Source organism: Oncorhynchus keta, chromosome 22 (assembly GCF_023373465.1).
Source record: "Oncorhynchus keta strain PuntledgeMale-10-30-2019 chromosome 22, Oket_V2, whole genome shotgun sequence".
NCBI classification, from domain to species: Eukaryota; Metazoa; Chordata; class Actinopteri; order Salmoniformes; family Salmonidae; genus Oncorhynchus; species Oncorhynchus keta.
In genome coordinates, this window is record NC_068442.1 from 25,335,525 (window position 1) to 25,360,444 (window position 24,920).

The 24,920-nt window shown below is 42.4% G+C and overlaps 1 protein-coding gene across 2 annotated transcripts in view; it reads left to right on the plus strand.

Annotated features, from left to right (window-relative positions):
* The first annotated feature begins 667 nt into the window (after positions 1 to 667).
* The window catches only part of plin1 (perilipin 1), a 32,079-nt gene continuing 7,826 nt past the window's right edge, over positions 668 to 24,920 (plus strand). The window contains exons 1-8 of one of the 2 annotated variants that reach the window (XM_035798566.2): positions 668 to 881; positions 1,048 to 1,105; positions 1,326 to 1,524; positions 2,589 to 2,671; positions 2,765 to 3,029; positions 9,297 to 9,484; positions 13,240 to 13,365; positions 13,942 to 14,136. In XM_035798566.2, coding sequence (XP_035654459.1) covers positions 1,064 to 1,105; positions 1,326 to 1,524; positions 2,589 to 2,671; positions 2,765 to 3,029; positions 9,297 to 9,484; positions 13,240 to 13,365; positions 13,942 to 14,136 — 1,098 coding nt within the window. In that variant the 5' untranslated portion in view covers positions 668 to 881; positions 1,048 to 1,063. The remainder of the gene's footprint in view (positions 882 to 1,047; positions 1,106 to 1,325; positions 1,525 to 2,588; positions 2,672 to 2,764; positions 3,030 to 9,296; positions 9,485 to 13,239; positions 13,366 to 13,941; positions 14,137 to 24,920) is intronic. The other variant, XM_035798565.2, reaches the window with a different exon arrangement.

The window sequence follows — 24,920 nt, forward strand, 5'->3', positions numbered from 1 at the left end:
TCTCCCTGGAGTGCAGAACTGAGACAGCTGAAAAAAGGGGTCACATGATTTGTGACATTGCTGGATGCAGGCCTCACTCTGCTCTGTTGTCAGCGAATGCATGATTCACAAATCTGTGCCCTGTAAGCAAATACATTGTTTTATTGAAATGAGCTGTTTTTGTCTAAAAATACTTTTTTGAGTCACAATATGTTGACTTTTCCTGGTTAAATATTTGCGATAATTACATTTTTTATTTTAGGTAGCTGACTGACACAGAAGTGGAGATGGGTCAAATCTGTGCATGAGCGCCCTCATGGGGGAAACCCTTCTATTTAGAAATGTCACGATATGTCACGATATGCCCTTATATGGAGCTTGATTTCCAGCTTGATTTGGGGGGGTTGGAAATAGTGAGGATACTGAAGACAGCTCCATATATTGGCATATAATGAGTAGGGTTTTCCCTATGAGGGCTACATACAATAATAATAGAAAATAATCACAAATCTGGTTGAAAAGTGCCAAATGTACTTTTGACAAAAATAGCAAATTTGGCCGTACGAATTCAATAAAACAATGATTTTGCCAACAGTTTGCAGATTTGTAAATCATGCATTCACTGACAACGGAGAGGAGCGAGGACTGCATCCAGGAATATCACGAGTCACATGACCTGTTTTTGCAGCTGTCTCAGTTCTGCAATCCAGGGAGAGAGAGGGGAACTCCACTGAAATAGTTTCAAGGTTTGGAACCACTTGGGAGATTCTGGATTTTGGGTAGACTTCTCCTTTAAGTGGGCGTGATGAGCAGGCTTTTTCCCCAGGTTGTATCTGTATAGTTCTTCTGTCCCTCACCAAATTAAATGTGCCACGGTCTTCAGCGGGACTCAACACTAGACGGTTAGTTTCTATTCATATTACATTTGATTTTTTTAAATTTCTGGTTTATGTAGTAGTAGCCTAATAATATATTCAATATAAAATGTTTCTACAAGTCAATATGCTGGTAGTAGTTCCAAACTTGCTTCAGGTGCAACAATGATTCATCATTATGTTATTCACATAGGCCTAGTTGATCAGTCATGGCTCCAGAGAAAACAGCATCCACTAAAGCCCAGGAAAAGGTAAGGTTTCCAAACAGTTTACAACTACATGTTCATGCCCTGATGTAACTGTAACATAATTCCACTACAGTACAATATCCTAACCCTCATCTGTAAATCTCTGACAGACTATAATAACAGTTATGTATATATGTAGCCTACTACAGTAGGTATGCACATTGACAGAGTTGAGCATGTCTGTCTCAGCTTGAGGAGTGAATTGTTGTTCCATGTCTCTCAGGACAATGTGTTTGTCAGACTCCTAAGCCTACCTGCAGTGAGCTCTACCTATGAGGTTATTGAGAGGACCTACACTAGCACCAAGCAGACCCACCCGCTCCTCTGCTCTGTGTGTGGGGTGTATGAGAGGGGGGCCAGGACCGCCAGCAGTCTGGCAGTGTGGAGCATCCAGCCTGCCATCGACCGACTGGAGACCCAGAGTGAGCACACTGATTCCCTGCCTTAGTGCTAACTGTCATCAATTGCTGCACTGCAAAAATTGTTAGTCACCCTGCCACCAGTCCAGACAAATAGATAGGCTGTGTAATCAGTTCATTAACCATATGTTCAGCTACTACAGTACAATAGTCTATACTGCTTCACACTGCAGTACCATTACCTGATTGTGATGTCCATCTACTACAGTAACCTGAACATGCAGTACCTCCAAAAGTAATCCTTCAATACATGTAGATGCTGTGAAGTGCAATACATGAAAAGGAGTAAATGAGCTCATTCTCACTGAGAGTGTTTGCTGTTTGTTTGATCATCTGTAGTGACAACAAATCCGTTGTGCTGTTGAGTCTGGGAATGTGTCGTGCCGTACGCCTGGGCTAGGGCCAGCTCTTAGTAGAGCCAGGTTTTGTATACTGAGCCAGGTCTACAAGACTTGGTTTGACTGTTTCTATGTTCTACTTGTTGATGGGGAGAACACACAGTTGTCATGAAACTCTCTCTTGGGATGTTACATTTCCTGGTTGTGAAATGTAATTTATATTGGATGAACTCTGTGTCCTGAACTCACATTCACGAATTGCAAAACTGTTCTCTGGTGACAAGTAGACTTTGAGATTTCATGATAAATTGGGCAATTTAAATATTTCATTGTCTCACGTTCTAGCTTACTTCACAAACATTTGAATAAACACGCATGAAGGAAAGTTTTGAATCTGGAAATGCAATACAGCTTTGCTCAACCCATTGGCAAGTGAGGAAAAGGGATCTGTTGTAATGAGTGCAATATAATGAAAGTACCAAGGCAGATTGCAGCTTGCATGTCACTAAGGTGTGCCACAGATATTCTGTCTCAGAGAGCAATGCCAAAATGACAATGATCTCATCTGCATTTTTGCTATCTAGCTCCTGGAGATGTTTAATAACGTATTATTTGTGATTAAATCATTTCACAGTGTAGAGAACATCTTTCAATGTGTTCAATACTCAGAGGTTATCGGCAGTGTAAAACACATAATGACCTTCTCTAAACTCAATATATTGTCTCTAGTTGTCGCTGCCAACAATCTGGCCTGTAAAGGGCTGGATCATCTGGAGGAGAAGATCCCAGCTCTGCAGTATTCCCCTGAGAAGGCAAGGAAGCTATTTTCTGAGTCAATTTAAAATGCTTGTTACACAGCATGACTTCTGCCCCTAAAACCTGTCTTTTTCCTCTGTTTCACACAGCTGGCGTCTGGCATAGTGGATGCAGTCACCTCTACAGTGCAGACAGCTAAGGAGGGCATCGCCAGCCCCATCGCTGGCACCTCAGACAAGGTGCTCAGCATGGCATCCAGTTGGCTCCAGTTGACCAGGAGTGCCTTCAGTGATGGCTTTAGCAATGTCCTGAACAGCAAGCCTGTCCACCTTGCAGGGGAGGGAGCAGACACTGCACTGACCCTGGCTGAGAGTCTGGTCAACTATGTTCTGCCTGGAACCTCTGAAGAGACTGGTATACTTCAAACCTAATATTTTTTTCTTCTTACTGTGTTGAGTTAGTTCAGATAAGGACATGGAATGGGAGCTAAACATTTACAAGGGTCGTTGCTATCCGTTGAGGGACGTCCCAAAGATCCCGGATCGCACTGACCCATTTTTAAACGGTATACTGTAGCTATTTCAACTTTCACCACAAGGTGGCAACCTACAATTGAGAAACAAAACAGTGGAGTGCTATGGTTTCATGGTTACAGCAGGCAAGCTGTAGTAGATGACTGGTGATAGGAGATGTTTTGTTTCAGGACACAGAAAGAACATAACAGAAAGAACATAACAGCAGGATTTAGACAAGTGAGATAAAGTGATAACATCTCTAAGCAATTCCTGAAGATGAGATGTTCTCTAGCACTTGCACTAGACAACCTCTTCACCCTCCACATGATGACTCATGCATGAGTCAGTCTGTTACAATCTAAGGGAAATATATTATATTCAACTAAATTAGCCAAATACATACTTGGCTTGCCAAATGGAACCGTATCTGGCTGTTAGAGAATGTGCTAGACCATAAGGAAATCTATAAAGAATTCCCATACCATACCTGTAGAACCGGGGTGTCAAACTAATTTCCCCTGCGGGTAGCATTCTGTCTTCACCGAGGTCTGGAGGGAAGCAATTAAAATGTATTATATTTCTTCGCAGTCAATGTGTAGAAAATTGTCCCATATCCATCGCTTTTGGAATTTGATCAGTGTTAGCATTTTACATTATTTGTCAGACACTCTTATCCAGTGACACTTACAGTACATAAACATACTCGTTTTTTTATACCGGTCTCCCATAGGAATTGAACTGATCTTCAGCAAGCTGGACAGAGTGAAGAGACTATACATGTAGAACCATTATCATTTCTACAGTTTCAATTTGGTTTTAGTCATTTCAATGTCAATTGAGATTATTCTAATAATCTTTTACTCAAACCCCCTGCCTGCCAGATTGAATGGGCTCTTGAGTTTGACTCGGGCTGTTGAACAATCTATTATTTGCTTTTATACTGTGCGAGGGGGTACAATGTATAAGCACTTCTGCCAGTCTGCAAGTGTTATTATTAAGTCAATGACCCCCATTTTATATAAGTGGTATTATCGGTTCTACCTGTGGCCCTGTCTGGCCAGACGAGTCACTCGGGTGTTCTCCAGACTAATCCTCCTGCTCTGGGAGTACAGGTGATCCCGTCCTCAGATAGGCAGGCAGAATAAGCAGTTGGCCCTGTCTGACCAAAGTGAATCAACCCTCACTACATCCATCCCACGCGCACCACTCACACAGTGTGTGGTATATAGGCTCTCTGAGCTGAGCAATCCCTTAGATACTCTGTACAGAGAACATGCTGTGCTGCTCTGATGATTAGAAGGCTGGTGTTAAGAAACAATTGTTATTTGGGAATTTCAGTACTTCCACTGAACATTACACACAAGTTCCCACCTGGTTCTCTTAACCTCTTCCATGTAAATTTCCTTGTTTCGGGGACCTGCGAGCTTCTTGTACTGGTTGCCCACTAACATTTTTGCTTATATCGATCTTTGGACACCGTAGATCAAAATGGCTTGCATTGAGCAGTAGCCCTGTGTCATGCCCTGACCTTAGATTCTCTGTTTTTCTATATATATTTTGGTTAGGTCAGGGTGTGCCTCGGGTGAGTACTCTAGTTGTTCTAGGTCTAGGGTTTTTATATGTCTATGTTGGCCTGATATGGTTCCCAATCAGAGATAGCTGTTTATCGTTGTCTCTGATTGGGGATCATATTTAGGTAGCCATTTCCCCGTTGTGGGATCTTGTCTATGTTTAGTTGCCTGTCAGCACTAGTTTGTATAGCTTCACGTTTCGTTTGTTGTTTTTGTTCATTCATTAAAAAGAGAATGTACGCATACCACGCTGCGCCTTGATCCGATACTTATGACGAACGTGATAGAAGATCCCACCACCAAAAATAGCCCAAGCAGCGTGTTCAAGAGGAGCAGGGATCCTGGGCCAGGGAGAAAAGTGAGTGGAGGACATCCTGCACCTGTGAAGAGGTAATGGCAGGGGACAAGATCCTGCCATGGATGCAGGCGGAGGCAGAGAAAGAGGAATGGCGACGATAGGGGGGGACGGCTAGCACGGAAGCCCAAGAGACAGCTCCCAAAAAGCAGTTGTTGGGGCACTCGTGGAGATTGGCAGAGGTAGGGTTGAGACTTGAGCCAACTCCCCGTGCATACCGTGGGGAGCATGTGCCTGGTCAGGCACCGTGTTATGCAGTGACTCGCATGGTGTCTCCAGTGCGCATTCATAGCCCGGTGCGCTCTATTCCAGCTCCCCACATTTGCCTCGCTAGAGTGGGCATCCAGCCAGGATGGGTTGTGCCGGCTCAGCGCTCCTGGTCTGCAGTACACCTCTTCGGCCCAGGATATCCTCCGCCGGCTCTACGTACTGTATCGCCAGTACGTTTTCACAGCCTAGTGCGTCCTGTGCCAACGCCCCACACGTATCAAACTAAAGTGAGCATCCAGCCAGGACGCATTGTGCCACTACGCTCCAGGTCTCCAGTGCACCTCCACAGTCCAGAACGTCCTGTGCCTCCTCCCCGCACTCGCCCTGAGGTGCGTGTCATCAGCCCGGTTCCACCTATACCTGTCCCACACATCAGATCTCCTGTGCGCCTCCCCAGTCCGGAGCTTCCGGCGACGATCCAAGGTCCGGTTCCACAAAAGCTGAGGGATCAGCGTAAGGAGGGGGGGTTGCGTCCAGAACCGGAGCCGCCACAGAGGGTAGATGCCCACCCGGACCCTCCCTATAGGTTCAGGTTTGCGGCCTTGGAGTCTGCACCTTTCGGGGGGCGGGTACTGTCATTACTTACATTCTCTGTTTTCTATATATTTTGGTTAGGTCAGGGTGTGACTAGGGTGGGTACTTTAGTTGTTTTTTGTCATCTAGGGTTTTTGTATGTCCATGTTGGCCTGATATGGTTCCCAATCAGAGAAGGCTGTTTATCATTGTCTCTGATTGGGGGGGGGATCATATTTAGGTAGCCAGTTTCCCCATTGTTAGTTGTGGGATCTTGTCCATGTTGAGTTGCCTGTAAGCACTAGTTTGTATACTTCACGTTTCATTTGGTTGTTTGTTGTTTTTGTTCATTAATTAAAAAGAGAATGTATACATACCACGAATGCGCCTTGGTCCGATCCTTATGACGAGCGTGACACCCTGACTCTCATGGGCACAGGAGTATGTCTCATCTGCCTTCTATAAAGGCACTAACAAAACATGTGGCTGTAATCCTTACATTGTAACCCAGCAGGGGAGAGTGGTTTTCTCACTGTAGCACATTTTTTTGAGACATTTTATAGCTAATCTAAAATAATGAATAGATTTTTAAACCTTTCTGTTTGTCATAGACGGACAAGATTGATATGAGATGAAGGGCGAGTTCCTATTGAGTTCTCTAAGCCGTTCACAGCGGAGGGGGGGACAAACGTTTTGATCAGGAAAGACCTTTAAGAAATATGTACATTTTCTCTGACACTAAATGTACAGATATGAATTTTTGAGTTTTATAAGGAAGGTGTAATCTTATTGTATAAATTGACTATACAATATTTTGAGAAAAAAAAGTATTTTCAAGCCTAATTTACACAATTTTGTTGAATAGGAAATGCATTATGATAAAAATGTAACATTTTATACATTTGTATTGTATACTTAAGCTTGTCCTCAAAAGAAAGTGACTACACCTCAGCAATAACTTTTTTTACCAGAAAGGTTAGATGGTAACCTTTTCTTGGAGTGTGCAGCATTACTAGTTATTGTTTTTGTCCCTCTCATGCCAAATAATTACTTTTGGGGATTACAAAGATTACATTTAGATACCTTTTGAGTTCTAAAGCTTCTTCAGGCTAGGGTCTTTTTTTCTACACTTCCTGTCTGACTGACGTGCCCAAAGTAAAGTGCCTGTTACTCAGGCCCAGAAGCCATGATATGCATATAAATGGTACCATTGGATAGAAAACACTGAAGTTTGTAGAAATTTTAAAATATTGTATGAGACTATAACACAATAGATATGGTCGGAGAAAATCTAAAGAAAAACCAAACGGAATTGTTGTTTTTTGAGACCCCATGCTCTTCCAATGGAATGTATAGGGTCATATCCAAATCCAGCTCCCAGATTGCAATTCCTATGGCTTCCACTAGATGTCAATAGTCTTTGTTCAAGGTTTCAGTCTTGTTTCTTCCCAAACGAGGAAGAATTTTGAGTTTTAGTACTGGGAGTCAGAGTTGGAAATCAGTCTGTGTGCGCGCGATGAAGAGGAATTTTGCTTTCCTGTTGAACATATTTCTCTCCGCATGAAAAATTATAGTTTAATTGCATTTTAGGGTACCTAAGCATTAAATAGAAATGTATTGACTTTTCAACAAGTTTAGAGGTAGTCTTTTGGATTCCTTTCTCTGCATGTTGAACGAGTGAATTACTCAAATCGATGACGCCAACTAAATAGACATTTTGGGATAAAGAAGGATTTTATCTAACAAAACGGTCATGCATGTTGTAGCTGGGATCCTTTGGATTGCAAATCAGAAGATTTTCAAAAAGTGAATATTTTAATCACCATTTGTGATTTTTGTGAAATCTGTGCTGATTGAAATATATGTTGATGTGGGGCGCCATCCTCAAACAATCGCATGGCATGCTTTCGCTGTAAAGCCTATTATAAATCAGACAATGCAGTTAGATGAAAAAGACTTTAAGCTTTTAACCGATATATACGACACTTGTATGTACCTAAATGTTTAATATCCACAATTTGTATGATTATTTATTTGAAATGAGCGCCCTCCAATTTCACCGGAAGTTGACGACGTTCTCAGAACGTTCAGAGACTGTATAATAACTATTTTGTCAGTTATTGGAAATATTCTGAATTTTTTATTGTGCACAGTAACATCAATAAGCTCTAAATTCTCAAACTTTCCATAAAAACCACAGGAACTTTAGGAAAGTTCAGAGAACATTCTAAGAATGTCATTTTAAAATAAGGTAGCAGTGTTATTAAAAGTCTTATTGAAACTTTCAGTAAAAGCTTTAAAGTAGTTATTCACTAACCTCCAAATGACCTATAATTTATGTTCTCAGAGTGTTAATAAAACCTCTAGGGGACACCTTATCAGAACCAGAATAAAACATTCTCAGAACCTCCCTGCAACCTGAAAATAATTGTTTCCAAAAAAGGCCAAATGTTCTCAGAACATAATTTTTTTTTTTAACTTCAGTTTTACTGGTCAGGAAGCTTATGGCTTTGTTCCCACAACCAATGTGAAACCAAAAACAAACATTCCCACCACTTCCAAGGACCCAAATGTGCTAGCTAGTGACCAACTACAGAATGTTACATCCCCATTCCACACAGTAAGGCCAGAAGTGTTTTCCCTACAACAAGACCAAAGGTTTGGCACCTACTCATTCCAGGGTTTATCTTTTCTTTTGACTATTTTCTACATTGTAGAATAATAGTGAAGACCAAAACAAAGAAATAAATCATATGGAATCATGTAGTAACCAAAAAAGTGCTAAACAAATCAAAAACATATTTGAGGTTCTTCAAAATATCCACCCTTTGCCTTGATGACAGCTTTGCACACTCTTGGCATTTGCACACTCAATTATTGTATGTGTGGTGCACAGAAATGGCGTAGTCAGTTAAAAATCATGTTAAACACCATTGCACACGGGAGTCCGTGCAACTTATTGGCTTGAACGGGTTGAATACATTTTGACTCAAGACCATTACAGACTTCCGTTTTTTATTATTTTGTAAAAATGTCAAACAATTCCACAGGTCAGTGACAAATCTAAATTTTAATTCATTTTAAATTCAGGTTGTAACACAACAAAATGTGGGAAAAGTCCAGATGTGTGAATACTTTCTGAATGCACGTACCTTCTTCGGAACTCATGGACATAAGACATAGTCACTCAAAGAGTGACCTTCTGCTCACAAGTCATGAACTGTAACATTGTCAGTAAATATGATACAGGATTTATGTAACAGCTATAGAAGTTTTGAATCTAGAAGTTCTTACAAGTTTGTTAGCTTTTTCTTAGTGAGGGTCCATCCTATTTGTCCTTCATCAGGAGTGGTCAGCTAATGATGATATGTGATGCTTTGAGTTAGGTTGTTGAGTGAAAAAGAGACATTTTGTATCCGTTTGTCCAGCCGTTGTGTGCTCTTTATCTGTCCCCCAGAGTCTGCTGCTTTGTGGGAGCAGGAGTCAGGTGTCAGTGCTCCTGGCCTTCCGCCCAGCTACCGGAGGCTTGGGGCTCTGGCCAGCACAGTGTGTCGACGTGCCTACAATCAGACAGCCGCAACGCTCCAACACGCCAAGAGTCAAGGTCAGGACCTGGTCACACACATCTCCGGTGTGTCTCCACTGGTAAGAGCCAGCTGTCTGTTTAGTCTCGGCCCCAGACACTAAATAATTGTGGAGAAATTAAATTAAAACATCAAATTTTCGCTGATGGGATGTAGATACAGTGGAATTGGCCAATCAAAATCAAATTTGGCAGCCCAATTAGGTACTATGGTCAGTACAAATAAGGGAAAATGTGTGAATTTTGACCTCTGTTAGCCTAATCGTAGAGTTGTTGTTGAGGTCATCACAGAGAGGGAAGAGCATGCCTGTGGAAAGACTCATATGAAATGTATTCCTATTACTTACAGCCAGCCAAAGACTGACAAAATTATATCCATCATTTTGACATGTGAATTACTTGATGTGTGTTCATTTATGAAATTAGGTATAATTATTTGGGTTATTACTAGAGTAAATGCATACTCTCTCGGGGAGGTTATGTCACACACAGTCTAAAGCCATAATTCATTCCAAATCCCTCTCTGGGAATCACATCAATTACAGTAGTTCTCGATAACAGCAGGGGTTACTGGAGTATGGCAGTTGAAATCCCAGCTGAAATAAGCATTGAAGAGAGAGCCAAGGAGAGACAGACAGCCAGAGGTACACTGAGTGTACAAAACATTAGGATCACCTTCCTAATATTGGGTTGCAATCTGTTTTTCCCTCAACAGTCTAAATTTGTCAGGGCATGGACTCTACAAGTTGTCAATAGCGTTCCACAGGGATACTGTCCCATGTTGACTAATGCTTCCAAAAGTTGTCATGTTAGTTGAATGTCCGTTGGGTGGTGGACCATTCTTGATATACACAGGAAACCAAGCAGCATTGCTATTCTTGACATACTCAAACCGGTGTGCCTTGCACATCCTACCATACCCCGTTCAAAGGCACTTAAATCTTTTGTCTTGCCCATTCACCCTCTGAATGGCACACATACAGGATCCATGTTTCAATTGTCTCATGGCTTAAAAGTATTATTTAACCTGTCTCTTCCCCTTAATCTACATTAAATAAAGTGGCTTTAACAGTTGACATCAATAGGGGATCATAACATTCACCTGGTCAGTGTCGTGGAAATTTCCTGTATTACCAAATCATGAGAGCAAACCACACACAAGTCAGAGTTATATCATAAAGTCCATATTTAATTATATGAGATTTACCATAGCCCTGTGACTCTCCGATCAATTCAGTGTCTATAAATGAATTCTCTGAGAATCCTTACAAAACAGTTCTTAGTATCATTTATAGCCAAGACACACCCATCTCAACTCACATGACGAAACACAGATCTCAGGATCATTACAAAGGAAGACTTTACTTGAGAGAGGAGTATCCCATAGCTAGATAGCATTTGCTATGAATTATCATTCAGTTTGCTCTCTTAGCTTCATATGGTATAGGGGACACTTGCGTCCCACTTGGCCAAAAACCAGGGAAAATGCAGCGCGGCAAATTTATATAAAAATCAAACTTCCATTAAATCACACATGTAAGATACTCAATTAAAGCTACACTCGTTGTGAATCCAGCCAACATGTCAGATTTTTAAAAGGCTTTTCGGTGAAAGCATAAGAAGCTATTATCTGATGAGAGCACAACATTAAACAAAGAGGGTAGCATATTTCAACCCTGCAGGCGCTACACATTTTTTTTAAATTGTACCTATATTTAACTAGGCAAGTCAGTTAAGAACAAATTCTTATTTTCAATGATAGCCTAGGAACAGTGGGTTAACTGTCTGTTCAGGGGCAGAACAACAGATTTGTACCTTGTCAGCTCGGGCATATGAACTTGCAACCTTTTTGGTTACTAGTCCGACACTCTAACCACTAGGCTACCCTGCCACCCCAAAATGCAGAAATAAAATATAAAACATGCCTTACCTTTGACGAGCTTCTTTTGTTGGCACTCCAGTATGTCCCATAAACATCACAATTGGTCCTTTCGTTCGATTCATTCCGTCCATATCAAAAATGTGAATTTTGATCCAGAAAAAAATAGCTTCCAAAATGCGCAATTGTCACTAAAATATTTCAAAAGTTGCCTATAAACTTTGTCAAAATATTTCAAACTACTTTTGTTATACAACTTTAGGTATTTTTAAACGTTAATAATCGATCAAATTGAAGACTGGTCTATCTGTGTTCAATACAGGAACACAACAACCAAGCTACTTTTGAAGTCTTGCGCAACTCTCAACAGTATTATGCAGTTCCTAGTTGGCCCTACTTCTTCATTGCACAAATGAATAACCTCAACCAAATTCCAAAGGCTGGTGACATCCAGTGTAAGCGGTAGGAACTGAAAACAAGTTCCTAAGAAATATTGTTTATAAAAAATATCGACCTAAAAAAATCCTTGAGCTTATTGGTTACCGCGTAGAGTTTTGGAATCTACTGACACTGTAGATATTTTTGGTTGCAGGGACTGTACTCCCCAAGGTGTAGAAGTGACCTTTTTACACAGATTAATTCAATGTAGGAGGTAGTCCTTCTTTTATGTATTTATTGTAGTTGTCTTAGTTAGATTGCTTTTTCACAGCATTCCTTTTGATTTAAACAAAACTTTCCTTACGTTTCCCCGTGGAAGAAGTGGTCGAAGGGACTTTTTGTACCTGAATGCCTAAACATTCGAGAGAGAGAGAGAGAGAGGTCCACAAAGCTGACCCATTTTGTATACCAAACCATATTATGAGACATCCATGTCATCACTGTAAAAGATAAACGGTTGAGTTTGATGTCTTTCAAACAGGTTACAAACAGGGTTTGAATACAAATTAAACTTTTAAAAAACAATGTTTTTGTCAATTTTCATATTCGCAAATGTTGTAGGTTATACTCTATTTGACATCTGAGGTTTTTGTGTTGTGCCCGCCAATCGGTTGAGAAGCAACATGCTCTTGAATACAGGGTGGGTATCATTTCAATCACAGAAATATAATGAACCTATCCCTTCAGACCACTGCAATTTAGCTGTTACACCATTGAAATGTAATTTTAATTAAAAATTTTACTTCTATTTACTACCACAAAGATTGATGCCGGTCCATCCACAGTTGAATGTCAGCTTAAATGTTTATCTATTCTATATTTATATGGTTTCAATCGCTTTCCTATAGAGGATTGACAGTATAATTTAAATCCGATATTCCCATTCAAGTCAACATTCTCTGTGTGGATCTCCAACCATCTCTGTGTTACCATTTGAAAGTGTAATAAAAAGAATGAGCTAAAGCACACTCAAAAGTTGCTAGAGGTGCTGACTAACGGCAAGTAAACTGTAGGCTATAAAAATAAATAGTTGCACACTATATACAAGATCCCAGTAATTTGAAAGTTGACATTTTACATTTTATTCACATTTTAGTACATTTATCAGTAAAATCATTTTTCTATGTTGTGTTTTGAGTTTGGCCTGGTATGGTTCTCAATCAGAGGCAGGTGTCATTAGTTGTCTCTGATTGAGAATCATACTTAGGTAGCCTTTTTCCACCTGTGTTTCGTGGGTGTTTATTTTCTGTTCTGTGTTTTATGTACAGGACTGTTTCGGTTTCATTTCGTTCTCTTTGTTGTTTTATTATTTAGTGTTCTGAGTTATAAATAAATATAATGAACCCTTACCACGCTGCGTATTGGTCCTACGATCCTTCTTTCTACTCCTCCTCAGATGAGGAGGACGAGAATCGTTACAATTACTGTTTATTACCTTTTTGCAAATATGTTGTTATGGATGATTAAAATTGACTTTGCAAATGTACTGTTCCCTGCCAGACTGAATATGCCATGAAGAACCTTGAGGCTGTGGAAACAGTGGGCCTGTTCTTTCAGAGCTCATTGATGGGATTCTTCAGTTGGGAGGAGCAGAGAGACAAAGCGACAGAAGCAGAGTTTCAGAAGGTTATGAACCCTTACATCATTACCAGCCTTAGAGCAGGTCTCAAACATAATGCACATTACCATTTTTTAAATAGTAATTTAGGTCATTTCATTATTGTCATTAGAGGATGTTTTACTGCAAAGTCTTTTCTCCCACTGTGCTACAGTATTTCTTTAGATTGATGTGGTCATGTCTGCCCCACTCAAATAGGTCTAAAATAGTCTCCCAATGCGACCCTTGATGTACCTCATGGTATTCTCAGAAAATCTAATCAAATGCTGTACATTCTTAACATTCAGCTCACATTCCCTGAGACTCCCCCTACTGAAGTATAATTTAGGGAGTGGACGAAGAAATCTGAAGTGCTGTTACAAAACCATATAGAATCTGGCCTCTAGGTTCACCCTAGAAGACAGCCAAGACAATACCCATATGTACAATACATGTTGTACTGTTTATGTTGATTTGCTGCTCAGAAAAGGCTGCCTGGTTAGCAGAGTATAATGAGCCACACCATGTGCGTAGGTGGTGTTGTTGTATGGTAAAGAAATGTTCAGATACTCACCTTGTATTACATTCATGTCCCTGTGTTTCAGAGTGGTGGTGGGCTGCAGCGCCTGGTGAGTGGCGTTGGTTATCAACTGCAGATTAACTACATGTCAGTTGTGTCCAGTGTGAAGAGTGCCCCTCAGACCACCTTTGACTTGGCTAAGAACGGGCTGGGTGCCCTGTTGGAGACCGTGGGCAGCGCCCGGGATCGTGTGGTGAACAGCATCTCCTATTATGTTATGGTGAGTCACTCCGTCATCCCTGCCATCCCCTGATTTGATTTGGCCCTTACATGCATTGATTCTGTCTGGCTTACCCTTCACTTGAACCCCTCATGTGGGGAAAGGAGGGAGCTGCTCCATCCCCCAACCATGTGTGATCAGCTCAGCTCTTCAGAGAGGGCTGTATCACGTACTGTAGGACGTAATCAGATCAAGAAGTGGTTAGAATGCTCTATTTAGCGTTGGGCTAAATCATTGTCACCACTCCAAAAATTATGAAATGTTTATTTTAAACAAGTGTGTGTGTGTGTGTGTGTGTGAAGATTTTTTTTATTAGTGCCTTCAGAAAGTATTCACACACCTTTAGTTTTTTTTGTCACTGGCCTACACACACTAACCCGCAATGTCAAAGTGGAATAATAAATTGTTTAAATTAATTAAACATGAAAATTTGAAATGTCTTGAGTAAATAAGTATTCAACTCCTTTGTTATGGCAAGCCTAAATAAGTTCAGGAGTAAATGTTTGCTTAACAAGTCACATGATAGGTTGTCTGGACTGGGCACCTATTGGTAGATGGGTAAATATATAAAAAACTGATATTGAACATTCCTTTTGAGCCTGGTGAAGTTAATTACACTTTGGAAGGTGCATCAATACACGTCCTTCCTAACTCCGCTGCCGGAGAAGAAGGAAACTGCTCAGGGATTTCAGGTTACTTTAAAATGGTTAATGGCTGTGATAAGAGAACTGAAGATGGATTGACAACATTGTAGTTACTCCACAATACTAACCTAATTGTTGACAGAGCCAAAAGAAGGGAGCCTGTACGGTATAAAATATATTCCAAAACATGCATCCTGTTTGCAACAAGGCACTAAAGTAGTACTGCAACATCTGTGGCAAAACATTTCACTTCTTGTCCAGAATACAAAGTGTTATGTTTGGGGCAAATTCAATACAATACATTACTGAGTACCACTCTCCATATTCAAGCATAGTGGTGGCTGCATTATGTTATGGGTATGCTTGCAAACGTTAAGGACTGGGGAGTTTTACACAATAAAAAAGAAGTGGAAATTGAGCTGGGCACAGGCAAAATCCTACAATACCTGGTTAGTCAGCTTTCCACCAGACACTGGGAGCAGGACAATAATCTATATATAGATAGATATATTTGGTATTTTTAAGTAGAAATATCGACATGTCCAAAATATGTTTAAACTTAAACAACTAAAAACAGATACGTAAACTCAGCAAAAAAAGAAACTATTCAGGACCCTGTCTCTCAAAGATAATTCGCAAAAATCCAAATAACTTCCCAGATCGTCACTGTAAAGGGTTTAAACACTGTTTCCCATGCTTGTTCAATGAACCAGAAACTATTAATGAACATGTAATTGTGGAACGGTCGTTAAGACACTAACAGCTTACAGACGGTAGGCAATTAAGGTCACAGTTGTGAAAACAGGACACTAAAGAGGCCTTTCTACTGGCTCTGAAAAACACCAAAAGAAAGATGCCCAGTGTCCCTTCCCATCTGCGTGAATGTGCCTTAGGCATGCTGCAAGGAGGCATGAGGACTGCAGATGTGGGCAGGGCAATAAATTGCAATGTCTGTACTGTGAGACGCCTAAGACAGCACTACAGGGAGACAGGACAGACAGCGGATCGTCCTCGCAGTGGCAGACCACGTGTAACAACACCTGCACAGGATCGGTACATCCGAACATCACACCTGCGGGACAGGTACAGGATGGCAACAACAACTGCCCGAGTTACACCAGGAACGCACAATCCCTCCATCAGTGCTCAGGCTGTCCGCAATAGGCTGAGAGAGGCTGGACTGAGGGCTTGTAGGCCTGTTGTAAGCAGGTCCTCACCAGACATCACCGGCAACAACGTCTCCTATGGGCACAAACCCACCGTCGCTGGACCAGACAGGAAAGTGCTCTTCACTGACGAGTTGCGGTTTTGTCTCACCAGGGGTGATGGTCGGCTTCGTGTTTATCGTTGAATGAATGAGCATTATACAGAGGCCTGTACTCTGGAGCGGGATCGATCTGGAAGTGGAGGATCCATCATGGTCTGGGGCGGTGTGTCACAGCATCATCGGACTGAGCTTGTTGTCATTGCAGGCAATCTCAACGCTGTGCGTTACAGGGAAAACATCCTCCTCCCTCGTGGTACCCTTCCTGCAGGCTCATCCTGACATGACCCTCCAGCATGACAATGCCACCAGCCATACTGCTCGTTCTGTGCATGATTGACATGCACATGCATGATTGACATGCATGACACATTATTCAATTTCTGTTTGTCACATGTCTGTGGAATTGTTCAGTTTGTCTCAGTTGTTGAATCTTATCATCACGATCGCCATATGGAGTAGACCAAAGCGCAGCGTGGTGTGAATGAATATTTTAATGATTAAACGGAAAACACGAAGTACACTAAACAAACAAACAACGGGCTGGCTGACGGCTCTGGCGGCTCAGGACAGACGGGAGGCTCTGGCGGCTCAGGACAGACGGGAGGCTCTGGCGGCTCAGGACAGACGGGAGGCTCTGGCGGCTCAGGACAGACGGGAGGCTCTGGCGGCTCAGGACAGACGGGAGGCTCTGGCGGCTCAGGACAGACGGGAGGCTCTGGCGGCTCAGGACAGACGGGAGGCTCTGGCGGCTCAGGACAGACGGGAGGCTCTGGCGGCTCGGGACAGACGGGAGGCTCTGGCGGCTCAGGACAGACGGGAGGCTCTGGCGGCTCAGGACAGACGGGAGGCTCTGGCGGCTCAGGACAGACGGGAGGCTCTGGCGGCTCAGGACAGACGGGAGGCTCTGGCGGCTCAGGACAGACGGGACACACTGTAGGCCTGGTGCGTGGTGCCAACACTGGTGGTACTGCGCCGAGGACACTCACCTCAGGGCGAGTGCGGGGAGGAGGAACGGGGCGTCCTGGCATGCCGAGTCGCACTATAGGCCTGGTGCGTGGTGCCGGCACTGGAGGTAACGGGCTGGGGACACGCACCTCAGGGCGAGTGCGAGGAGCAGAAACGGGGAGTACTGGGCTCTGCAGATGCACAGGAAGCCTGGTGCAGGGGGCTGCCACCAGAGGGCTGGTGCTTGGAGATGGCATCGGATAGACCGGACAGTAAAGGCGCACTGGAGATCTTGAGAGCAGGGCTGGCACCACCCGCCCTGGCTGGATCCTCAGGACGAGTATGGAGAGCTGACCCAGGTGACATCAAATCCCCAACACAGCACCTCCCTCATAACTCTCTCCTCCAATCTCCCCATTAACTCCTTCACTGTCTCTGCTTTGCTCACCTCCAATTCCGCCCTGACCGGCTCTGGTTCCATCCTTGGTTCCTTACGGTAAGCAGGGGGAGTTGGCTCAGGTCTGACTCTGCCACACTCTCCCTATGCCCCCCCAATACATTTTTGGGGCTGCCTCTTGGGCTTCCAGCCGCGCTGCCTTGCTGCCTCATACCGGCGCCTCTCTGCTTTCGCAACATGACATAGACAATAACCCACGAACCACAATACAAAATAGGCTACCTAAATATGGTTCCCAATCGGAGACAATGACAAACCACAATACAAAACAGGCTACCTAAATATGGTTCCCAATTACTGATTGAGAACCATATTGGGCCAAAACACATAGAAACAGACTAACTAGACATGCAACATAGAATGCCCACTCATACCACACCCTGACCAAACAAAACCGAGAAATAAATAACTCAAATAATGGTCAGTGTGATACTTATGTTCATACGAATATTTACACATGTTAAGTTTGCTGAAAATAAACACAGTTGACAGTGTGAGGACATCTCTGTTTTTGCTGAGTTTATAAAGTGCATTCGGAAAGTACTCACACCCCTTGACTTTTTCCACATTTTGTTACATTACATCATTTTTCTAAAATGGATGAAAAAAAAATCCTGCATCAATCTAGACACACTATCCCATACTGGCAAAGCAAAAACAGGTTTTTAGCTATTTTTAAAAAATAAAATACCCCGGAAGTATCACATAAGTATTCAGACCCTTTACTCATTCCTTTGTTGAACCACCTTGGGCAGAGATTACTGCCTTGAGTCTTCTTGGGTATGACACTACAAGCCTGTATTTGTGGAGTTACTCCGAATCTTCTCTGCAGATATCTATATCTAGGTTGTGTGTGTGCGTGACTGTTCATGCAAGTGTGTGTGTAATCTCCTCAGATCTCTGTGCAGTACCACCAGGCAGATGCCTGACCCTGCTGTTTGCTCGGTTGCCTCTGTGAAAGCCCTCATTATCACCCTGTGCAGAGAGAGATGGCTTACAGAGCTGTCACAATACAGCAGTGTAGCGCTCACTGACAGACAGCTCCAGACCAGAGGCACCCGTCTCCTGTCACCTGACTAAGAAAGAGCTTAGATTTATTTAACAAGAAACAGAATAACTGAAACACAAACGAGTGGAATCTTTTCTGTTTATCTTGATTGATCAAATCAAATGTTATTTGTCACATACACATTGTTAACAATGTTAATGCGAGTGTAGCGAAATGCTTGTGTTTCTAGTTCCGACAATGCTTTAATAACCAACAAGTAATCTAACCTAACAATTCCACAACTACTACCTTACACACAAGTGTAAAGGGATAAAGAATATGTACATAAAGATGCAGTGGGGCAAAAAAGTATTTAGTCAGCCACCAATTGTGCAAGTTCTCCCACTTAAAAAGATGAGAGGCCTGTAATTTTCATCATAGGTACACTTCAACGATGACAGACAATAGGGGCAAAAAAAACCCAGAAAATCACATTGAGGATTTTTAATGAATTTATTTGCAAATTATGGTGGAAAATAAATATTTGGTCACCTAAAAACAAGCAAAATTTCTGGCTCTCACAGACCTTTAACTTCTTCTTTAAGAGGCTCCTCTGTCCTCCACTCGTTACCTGTATTAATGGCACCTGTTTGAACTTGTTACCAGTATAAAAGACACACCTGTCCACAACCTTAAACAGTCACACTCCAAACTCCACTATGGCCAAGACCAAAGATCTGTCAAAGGACACCAGAAACAAAATTGTAGACCTGCACCAGGCTGGGAAGACTGAATCTGCAATAGGTAAGCAGCTTGGTTTGAAGAAATCAACTGTGGGAGCAATTATTAGGAAATGGAAGACATACAAGACCACTGATAATCTCCCTCGATCTGGGGCTCCACGCAAGATCTCACCACGTGGGGTCAAAATTATCACAAGAACGGTGAGCAAAAATCCCAGAACCACACGGGGGGAGCTAGTGAATGACCTGCAGAGAGCTGGGACCAAAGTAACAAAGCCTACCATCAGTAACACACTACGCCGCCAGGGACTCAAATCCTGCAATGCCAGACGTGTCCCCCTGCTTAAGCCAGTACATGTCCAGGCCCGTCTGAAGTTTGCTAGAGAGCATTTGGATGATCCAGAAGAAGATTGGGAGTATGTCATCTGGTCAGATGAAACCAAAAAATAACTTTTTGGTAAACTCAACTCGTCGTGTTTGGAGGACAAAGAATGCTGAGTTGCATCCAAAGAACACCATACCTACTGTGAAACATGGGGGTGGAAACATCATGCTTTGGGGCTGTTTTTCTTTAAAGGGACCAGAACAACTGATCCGTGTAAAGGAAAGAATGACAATGATCCCAAACACACCGCCTGGCCTAGCCTGTCTCCAGATCTCAACCCCATAGAAAATCTTTGGAGGGAGTTGAAAGTCAGTGTTGCCCAGCAACAGCCCCAAAACATCACTGCTCTAGAGGAGATCTGCAAGGAGGAATGGTCCAAAATACCAGCCACAGTGTGTGAAAACCTTGTGAAGACTTACAGAAAACGTTTGACCTCTGTCATTGCCAACACAGGGTATATAACAAAGTATTGAGAAACTTTTGTTATTGACCAAATACTTATTTTCAGGCAATATATTCAGGCAAAGGGACATTGGATAGATGGCATTTTTTTAAAATCAATTAACATATTTCTTCAGGTTTTTCTGCAGCAAAAAGGCCCACTTAGGCTTATCCACACATTCCAGACCCCTTGCTAACCGTTTTAACTCCTTTTATTGGGAGATTGAAAGTCAATGTTAGGACAGGTTGGCATACAATTTTTCGAATGCACTAACCTCGTAGCTGAGAGGTTCATCTTGCTAGTGGTTAGATGGCAGTTATTTTTTTACATTGTATGGCTCCTGTATTGGAGTAAGGTGAGAACTCAATGTTGTCTCAATGGTACATGTATACACTCACTCATAAATTCCACCCTCATGATTTTTTTTGGGGGGGGGGTGCATTTTTTTCCCCCTGGAAATGAATGTAAAGCACCTCAATCATTGGTCTTTAAAACGTTAATGCCTTAGGGTTCCGTTTTGCAACTTGTCAAACAGGACTTGGATGTTATTTGGGGCACCATGGTCCAGTAAGCAGTAAACATTCTTCCCACCCCACTAGTTTTCAATTCTATAGGTACAGACTCCTACAATAATATGATCTTGTTTATATAAAAAATATTTATCATGCCTAAACATAACTATATACACAGTTGAAGTCGGAAGTTTACATACTTTACATTAAAACTAGTGTTTCAACCACTCATCAAATTTCTTGTTATACTATAGTTTTGGCAAATCTACTTTGTGAATTTATAAATGTAATTATTTACAGACAGGTTATTTCACATAATTCACTGTATCGCAATTCCAGTGGGTCAGAAGTTAACATACACTAAGTTGACGGTGCCTGTACATAGCTAGGAAAAATCCAGAAAATGTCATGGCTTTAGAAGCTTATAATAGGTTACCTGACATCATTTGGGTCAATTGGAGGTGTACCTGTGGATATATTTCAAGGCCTACCTTCAAACTCAGTGCCTCTTTGCTTGACATCATGGGAAAATCAAAAGAAATCAGGCAAATCTGTAGAACTCCACAAGTCCGGATCATCCTTGGGAGCAATTTACAAACGCCTGAAAGTACCACGTTCATCTGTACAAAGAATAGTACGCAAGTATGAACACCATGGGACCATGCAGCCGTCATACCGCTTAGGAAGGGGATGCATTCTGTCTCCTAGAGCTGAACGTACTTTGGTGCGAAAGTGCAAATCAATCACAGAACAACAGCAAAGGACCTTGTGAAGATGCTGCAGGAAACGGGTACAAAAGTATCTATATCCACAGTAAAAACAAGTCCTATTTTGACATAACCTGAAAGGCCGCTCAGCAAGGAAAAAGCCACTGCTCCAAAACCGCCATAGAAAAGCCAGACTACGGTTTGCAACTGCACATGTTGACGAAGATCGTACTTTTTGGAGAAATGTCCTCTGATCTGATGAAACAAAAATAGAACCGTTTGGCCATAATGACCGTCGTTATGTTTGGAGGAAAAAGGGGGATGCTTGCAAGCTGAAGAACACCATCCCAAACGTGAAGCACGGGGTGGCAGCATCATGCTGTGGTGGTGCTTTGCTGCAGGAGGGACTGTGGTACTTCAAAAAATAGATGGCATCATGAGGCAGGAACATTGTGTGGATATATTGAAGCAACATCTCAAGACATCAGTCAGGAAGTTAAAGCTTGGTCACAAATGGGTCTTCCAAATGGACAATGACCCCAAACATACTTCCAAAGTTGTGGCAAAATGGCTTAAGGACAACAAAGTCAAGGTATTGGAGTGGCATTCACACTGCCCTGACCTCAATCCCATAGAAAATGTGTGGGCAGAACTAAAAAATTGTGTGCGAGCAGGGAGGCCTACAAACCTGACTCAGTTACACCAGCTCTGTCAGAAGGAATGGGCCAAAATTCACCCAACTTATTGTGGCAAGCTTGTGGAAGGCTACCCAAAACGTTTGACACAAGTTGAACAATTTAAAGGAAATGCTACCAAATACTAATTGAGTTTATGTAAACTGGGAATGTGATGAAAGAAATAAAAGCTTAAATAAACCATTCTCTCTTCTATTATTCTGACATTTCCCATTCTTAAAATAAATTGGTTATCCTAACTGACCTAAGACGGGAAATTTTACTAGGATTAAATGTCAGGAATTGTGAAACTGAGTTTACATACAACTTAGCCAAATACATTTAAACTTCTGACTTCAAGTGTGTGTGTGTGTGTGTGTGTGTGTGTGTGTGTGTGTGTGTGTGTGTGTGTGTGTGTGTGTGTGTGTCATCTGTCAACCATGCTCACAGTTGTTTTACCCCCACTTAATCACAACAAACAAACCTCCTTCAGATTGAGTTCAAAAACTATTGGCAGATGTATGGTGAGATAAAAGGAAGTGAGCTGCCCAGTGACGCGAGCCTACCAGATAAGTAAATGCATTTTACGCTCGCTTTGAGGCAAGCAACACTGAAGCATACATGAGAGCACCAGTTGTTCCAGATGACTGTGTTGTCTCACTCTCCGTAGCCATTGTGAGAAAGACCTTTTTAAAACAGGTCAACATTCACAAAGCCGCGGGGCCAGATGGATAACCAGGACTGTACTCAAAGCATGCGCGGCCCAACTGGGAAGTGTCTACACTGACATTTTCAACCTCTCCCTGACCTAGTCTGTAATACCTACATGTTTGAAACAGACTACTGTAGTCCCTGTGCCCAAGAAAGCGAATGTAACCTCCCTAAATGATTATCGCCCAGTAGCACTCACGTCAGTAGCCATTAAGTGCTTTCGAAGGCTGGTCATGGCTCACATCAACACCATAATGCCAGAAACCCTAGAGCCTCTCCAATTCGCATAACGCCCCAACAGATCCACAGATGACACATTCTCAATCGCACTCCAAACTGGCCTTTGCCACATGGACAAAAGGAACACCCATGTGAAAATGCTGCTCATTAACTACAGCTCAGTGTTCAACACCATAGAGCCCACGGCTCAACACTAAGCTAAGGACCCTGGGACTAAACACCTCCCTCTGCAACTGGATACTGGACTTCCTGATGGGCCACCCCCAGGTGGTAAGGGTAGGCAACAACACATCTGCCACGCTGATCCTCAACACAGATGCCCCTCAGGGGTGCGTGCTTAGCCCCCTCCTGTACTCCCTGTTCACCCACGACTGCGTGGCCAGGCATTACTCCAATACCACCATTTAGTTTGCTGATGACACAACAGCGGTAGGCCTGATCACCAACAATGATGAGTCTATAGGGAGGAGGTTCGAGATCTGTCAGTTTGGTGCCAGGACAACTACCTCTCCTTCAATGTGAGCAAGACAAAGGAGCTGGTCGTGGACTATAGGAAAAGGATGGCTGAACAGTTAGGGAAGGTAATTAAAATCGACAGGTGGAGAGTTTCAAGTTCCTTGGTGTCCACGTCACCAACCAACTATCATTGTCCAAACACACCAAGACAGTCATGAAGAGGGCACGACAACAACTTTTCCCCCTCTGGAGACTAAAAAGATTTGACTTAGGTCCCTAGATCCTCAAAGTTCTACAGCTGCACCATCAAGAGCATCCTCACCAGTTGCATCACCGCCTGGTATCGCAACTGCTTGTTATCTGACCGTAAGGCTCTACAGAGGGTAGTACATACGCCCCAGTTCACCACTGGGGCCAAGCTTCCTGCCATACATGGTCTGTATATTAGGTCAGACTCCAGTCACCCAAGTCCTAGACTGTTCTCTCTGCTACCGCACGGCAAGCGGTACTGGAGCGCCAAGTCTAGGACCAAAATGTTCCTTAACAGCTTATAACTCCAAGCCATAAGCCTGCTGAACAAATAATCAAATGGCCACCTGGACTATTTACATTGATTCCACCCCCCAACCCCCCTTTTTTTGCACTACTGCTACTCCCTGTTTTTATTATCTATGCATAGTCACTTTACAAATTACCTCAACTTACCGGTACCCCCTGTATATAGCCTCATTATTGCTTTGTAATTGTATTTTTCTCAACTAGTTTATTTAGGAAATATTTTAACTATTTCTTGAGCTGCGTTATTTGTTAAGGGCTTGTAAAGTAAGCGTTTCACAGTAAGTTCTACACCTGTTTTATTCGGTGCATGTGACAAACAATATTTGAATAGGTCAGTAGCCTATAAAGTAATATAAGAATAATGCAATTGCTGAATTTTTGTAGATATTCTTAACTAAGTGTTTTGATAACTTTCAAATTTCGTAACAGGTCCATGTAGAATAAACAACCCTTATCTTAATGCCATAGAAGTAGTTCTGCTAATATCACAGTGTGCACCTTTCACTTTTCATTGTCATTCTCAGCCAATACACATACTGTGTCTATCAACATTTTGTCTGGTGGTAATGGGACTACCTTGACAAACATGTCAGTGGTCATCCTGTGTGGTGTCCCGTATATAACAGGAGTTCTCTGATTCTGCTGTAGAATATACAGGGTTATTCCCTCCCCATATGTACTGATATCATTCAATAATTTTTTTTTAAAAAGGCAGTAAAAGTTTTGTCTAGTAAAAATGTAAAGTAAAAATCTCTCTCCAAGCCAGTCTCTCATGCAAACGGGTATTATGTTGAAGTTTGAACAGATCAGATAACATCTACCCAATTATGGTCACCCCATCAAACAACCGAGGCTGGTGTCTCGCAAAAACATCTACAATCCTCTCAATCTGTAGAAATAGCTAGTTAAGGCCGAGTTCATCAGTGACACATTTTCTGTGCTGTATTATTAGTAATCGACTTCAGTCCCACATTGTGGATGTGTTGAGTGCCACGTCTCTCTCCATTCAGAGATGTCAGTATCATGTCTGTCTGTTGGTCATGACTCCATCACAT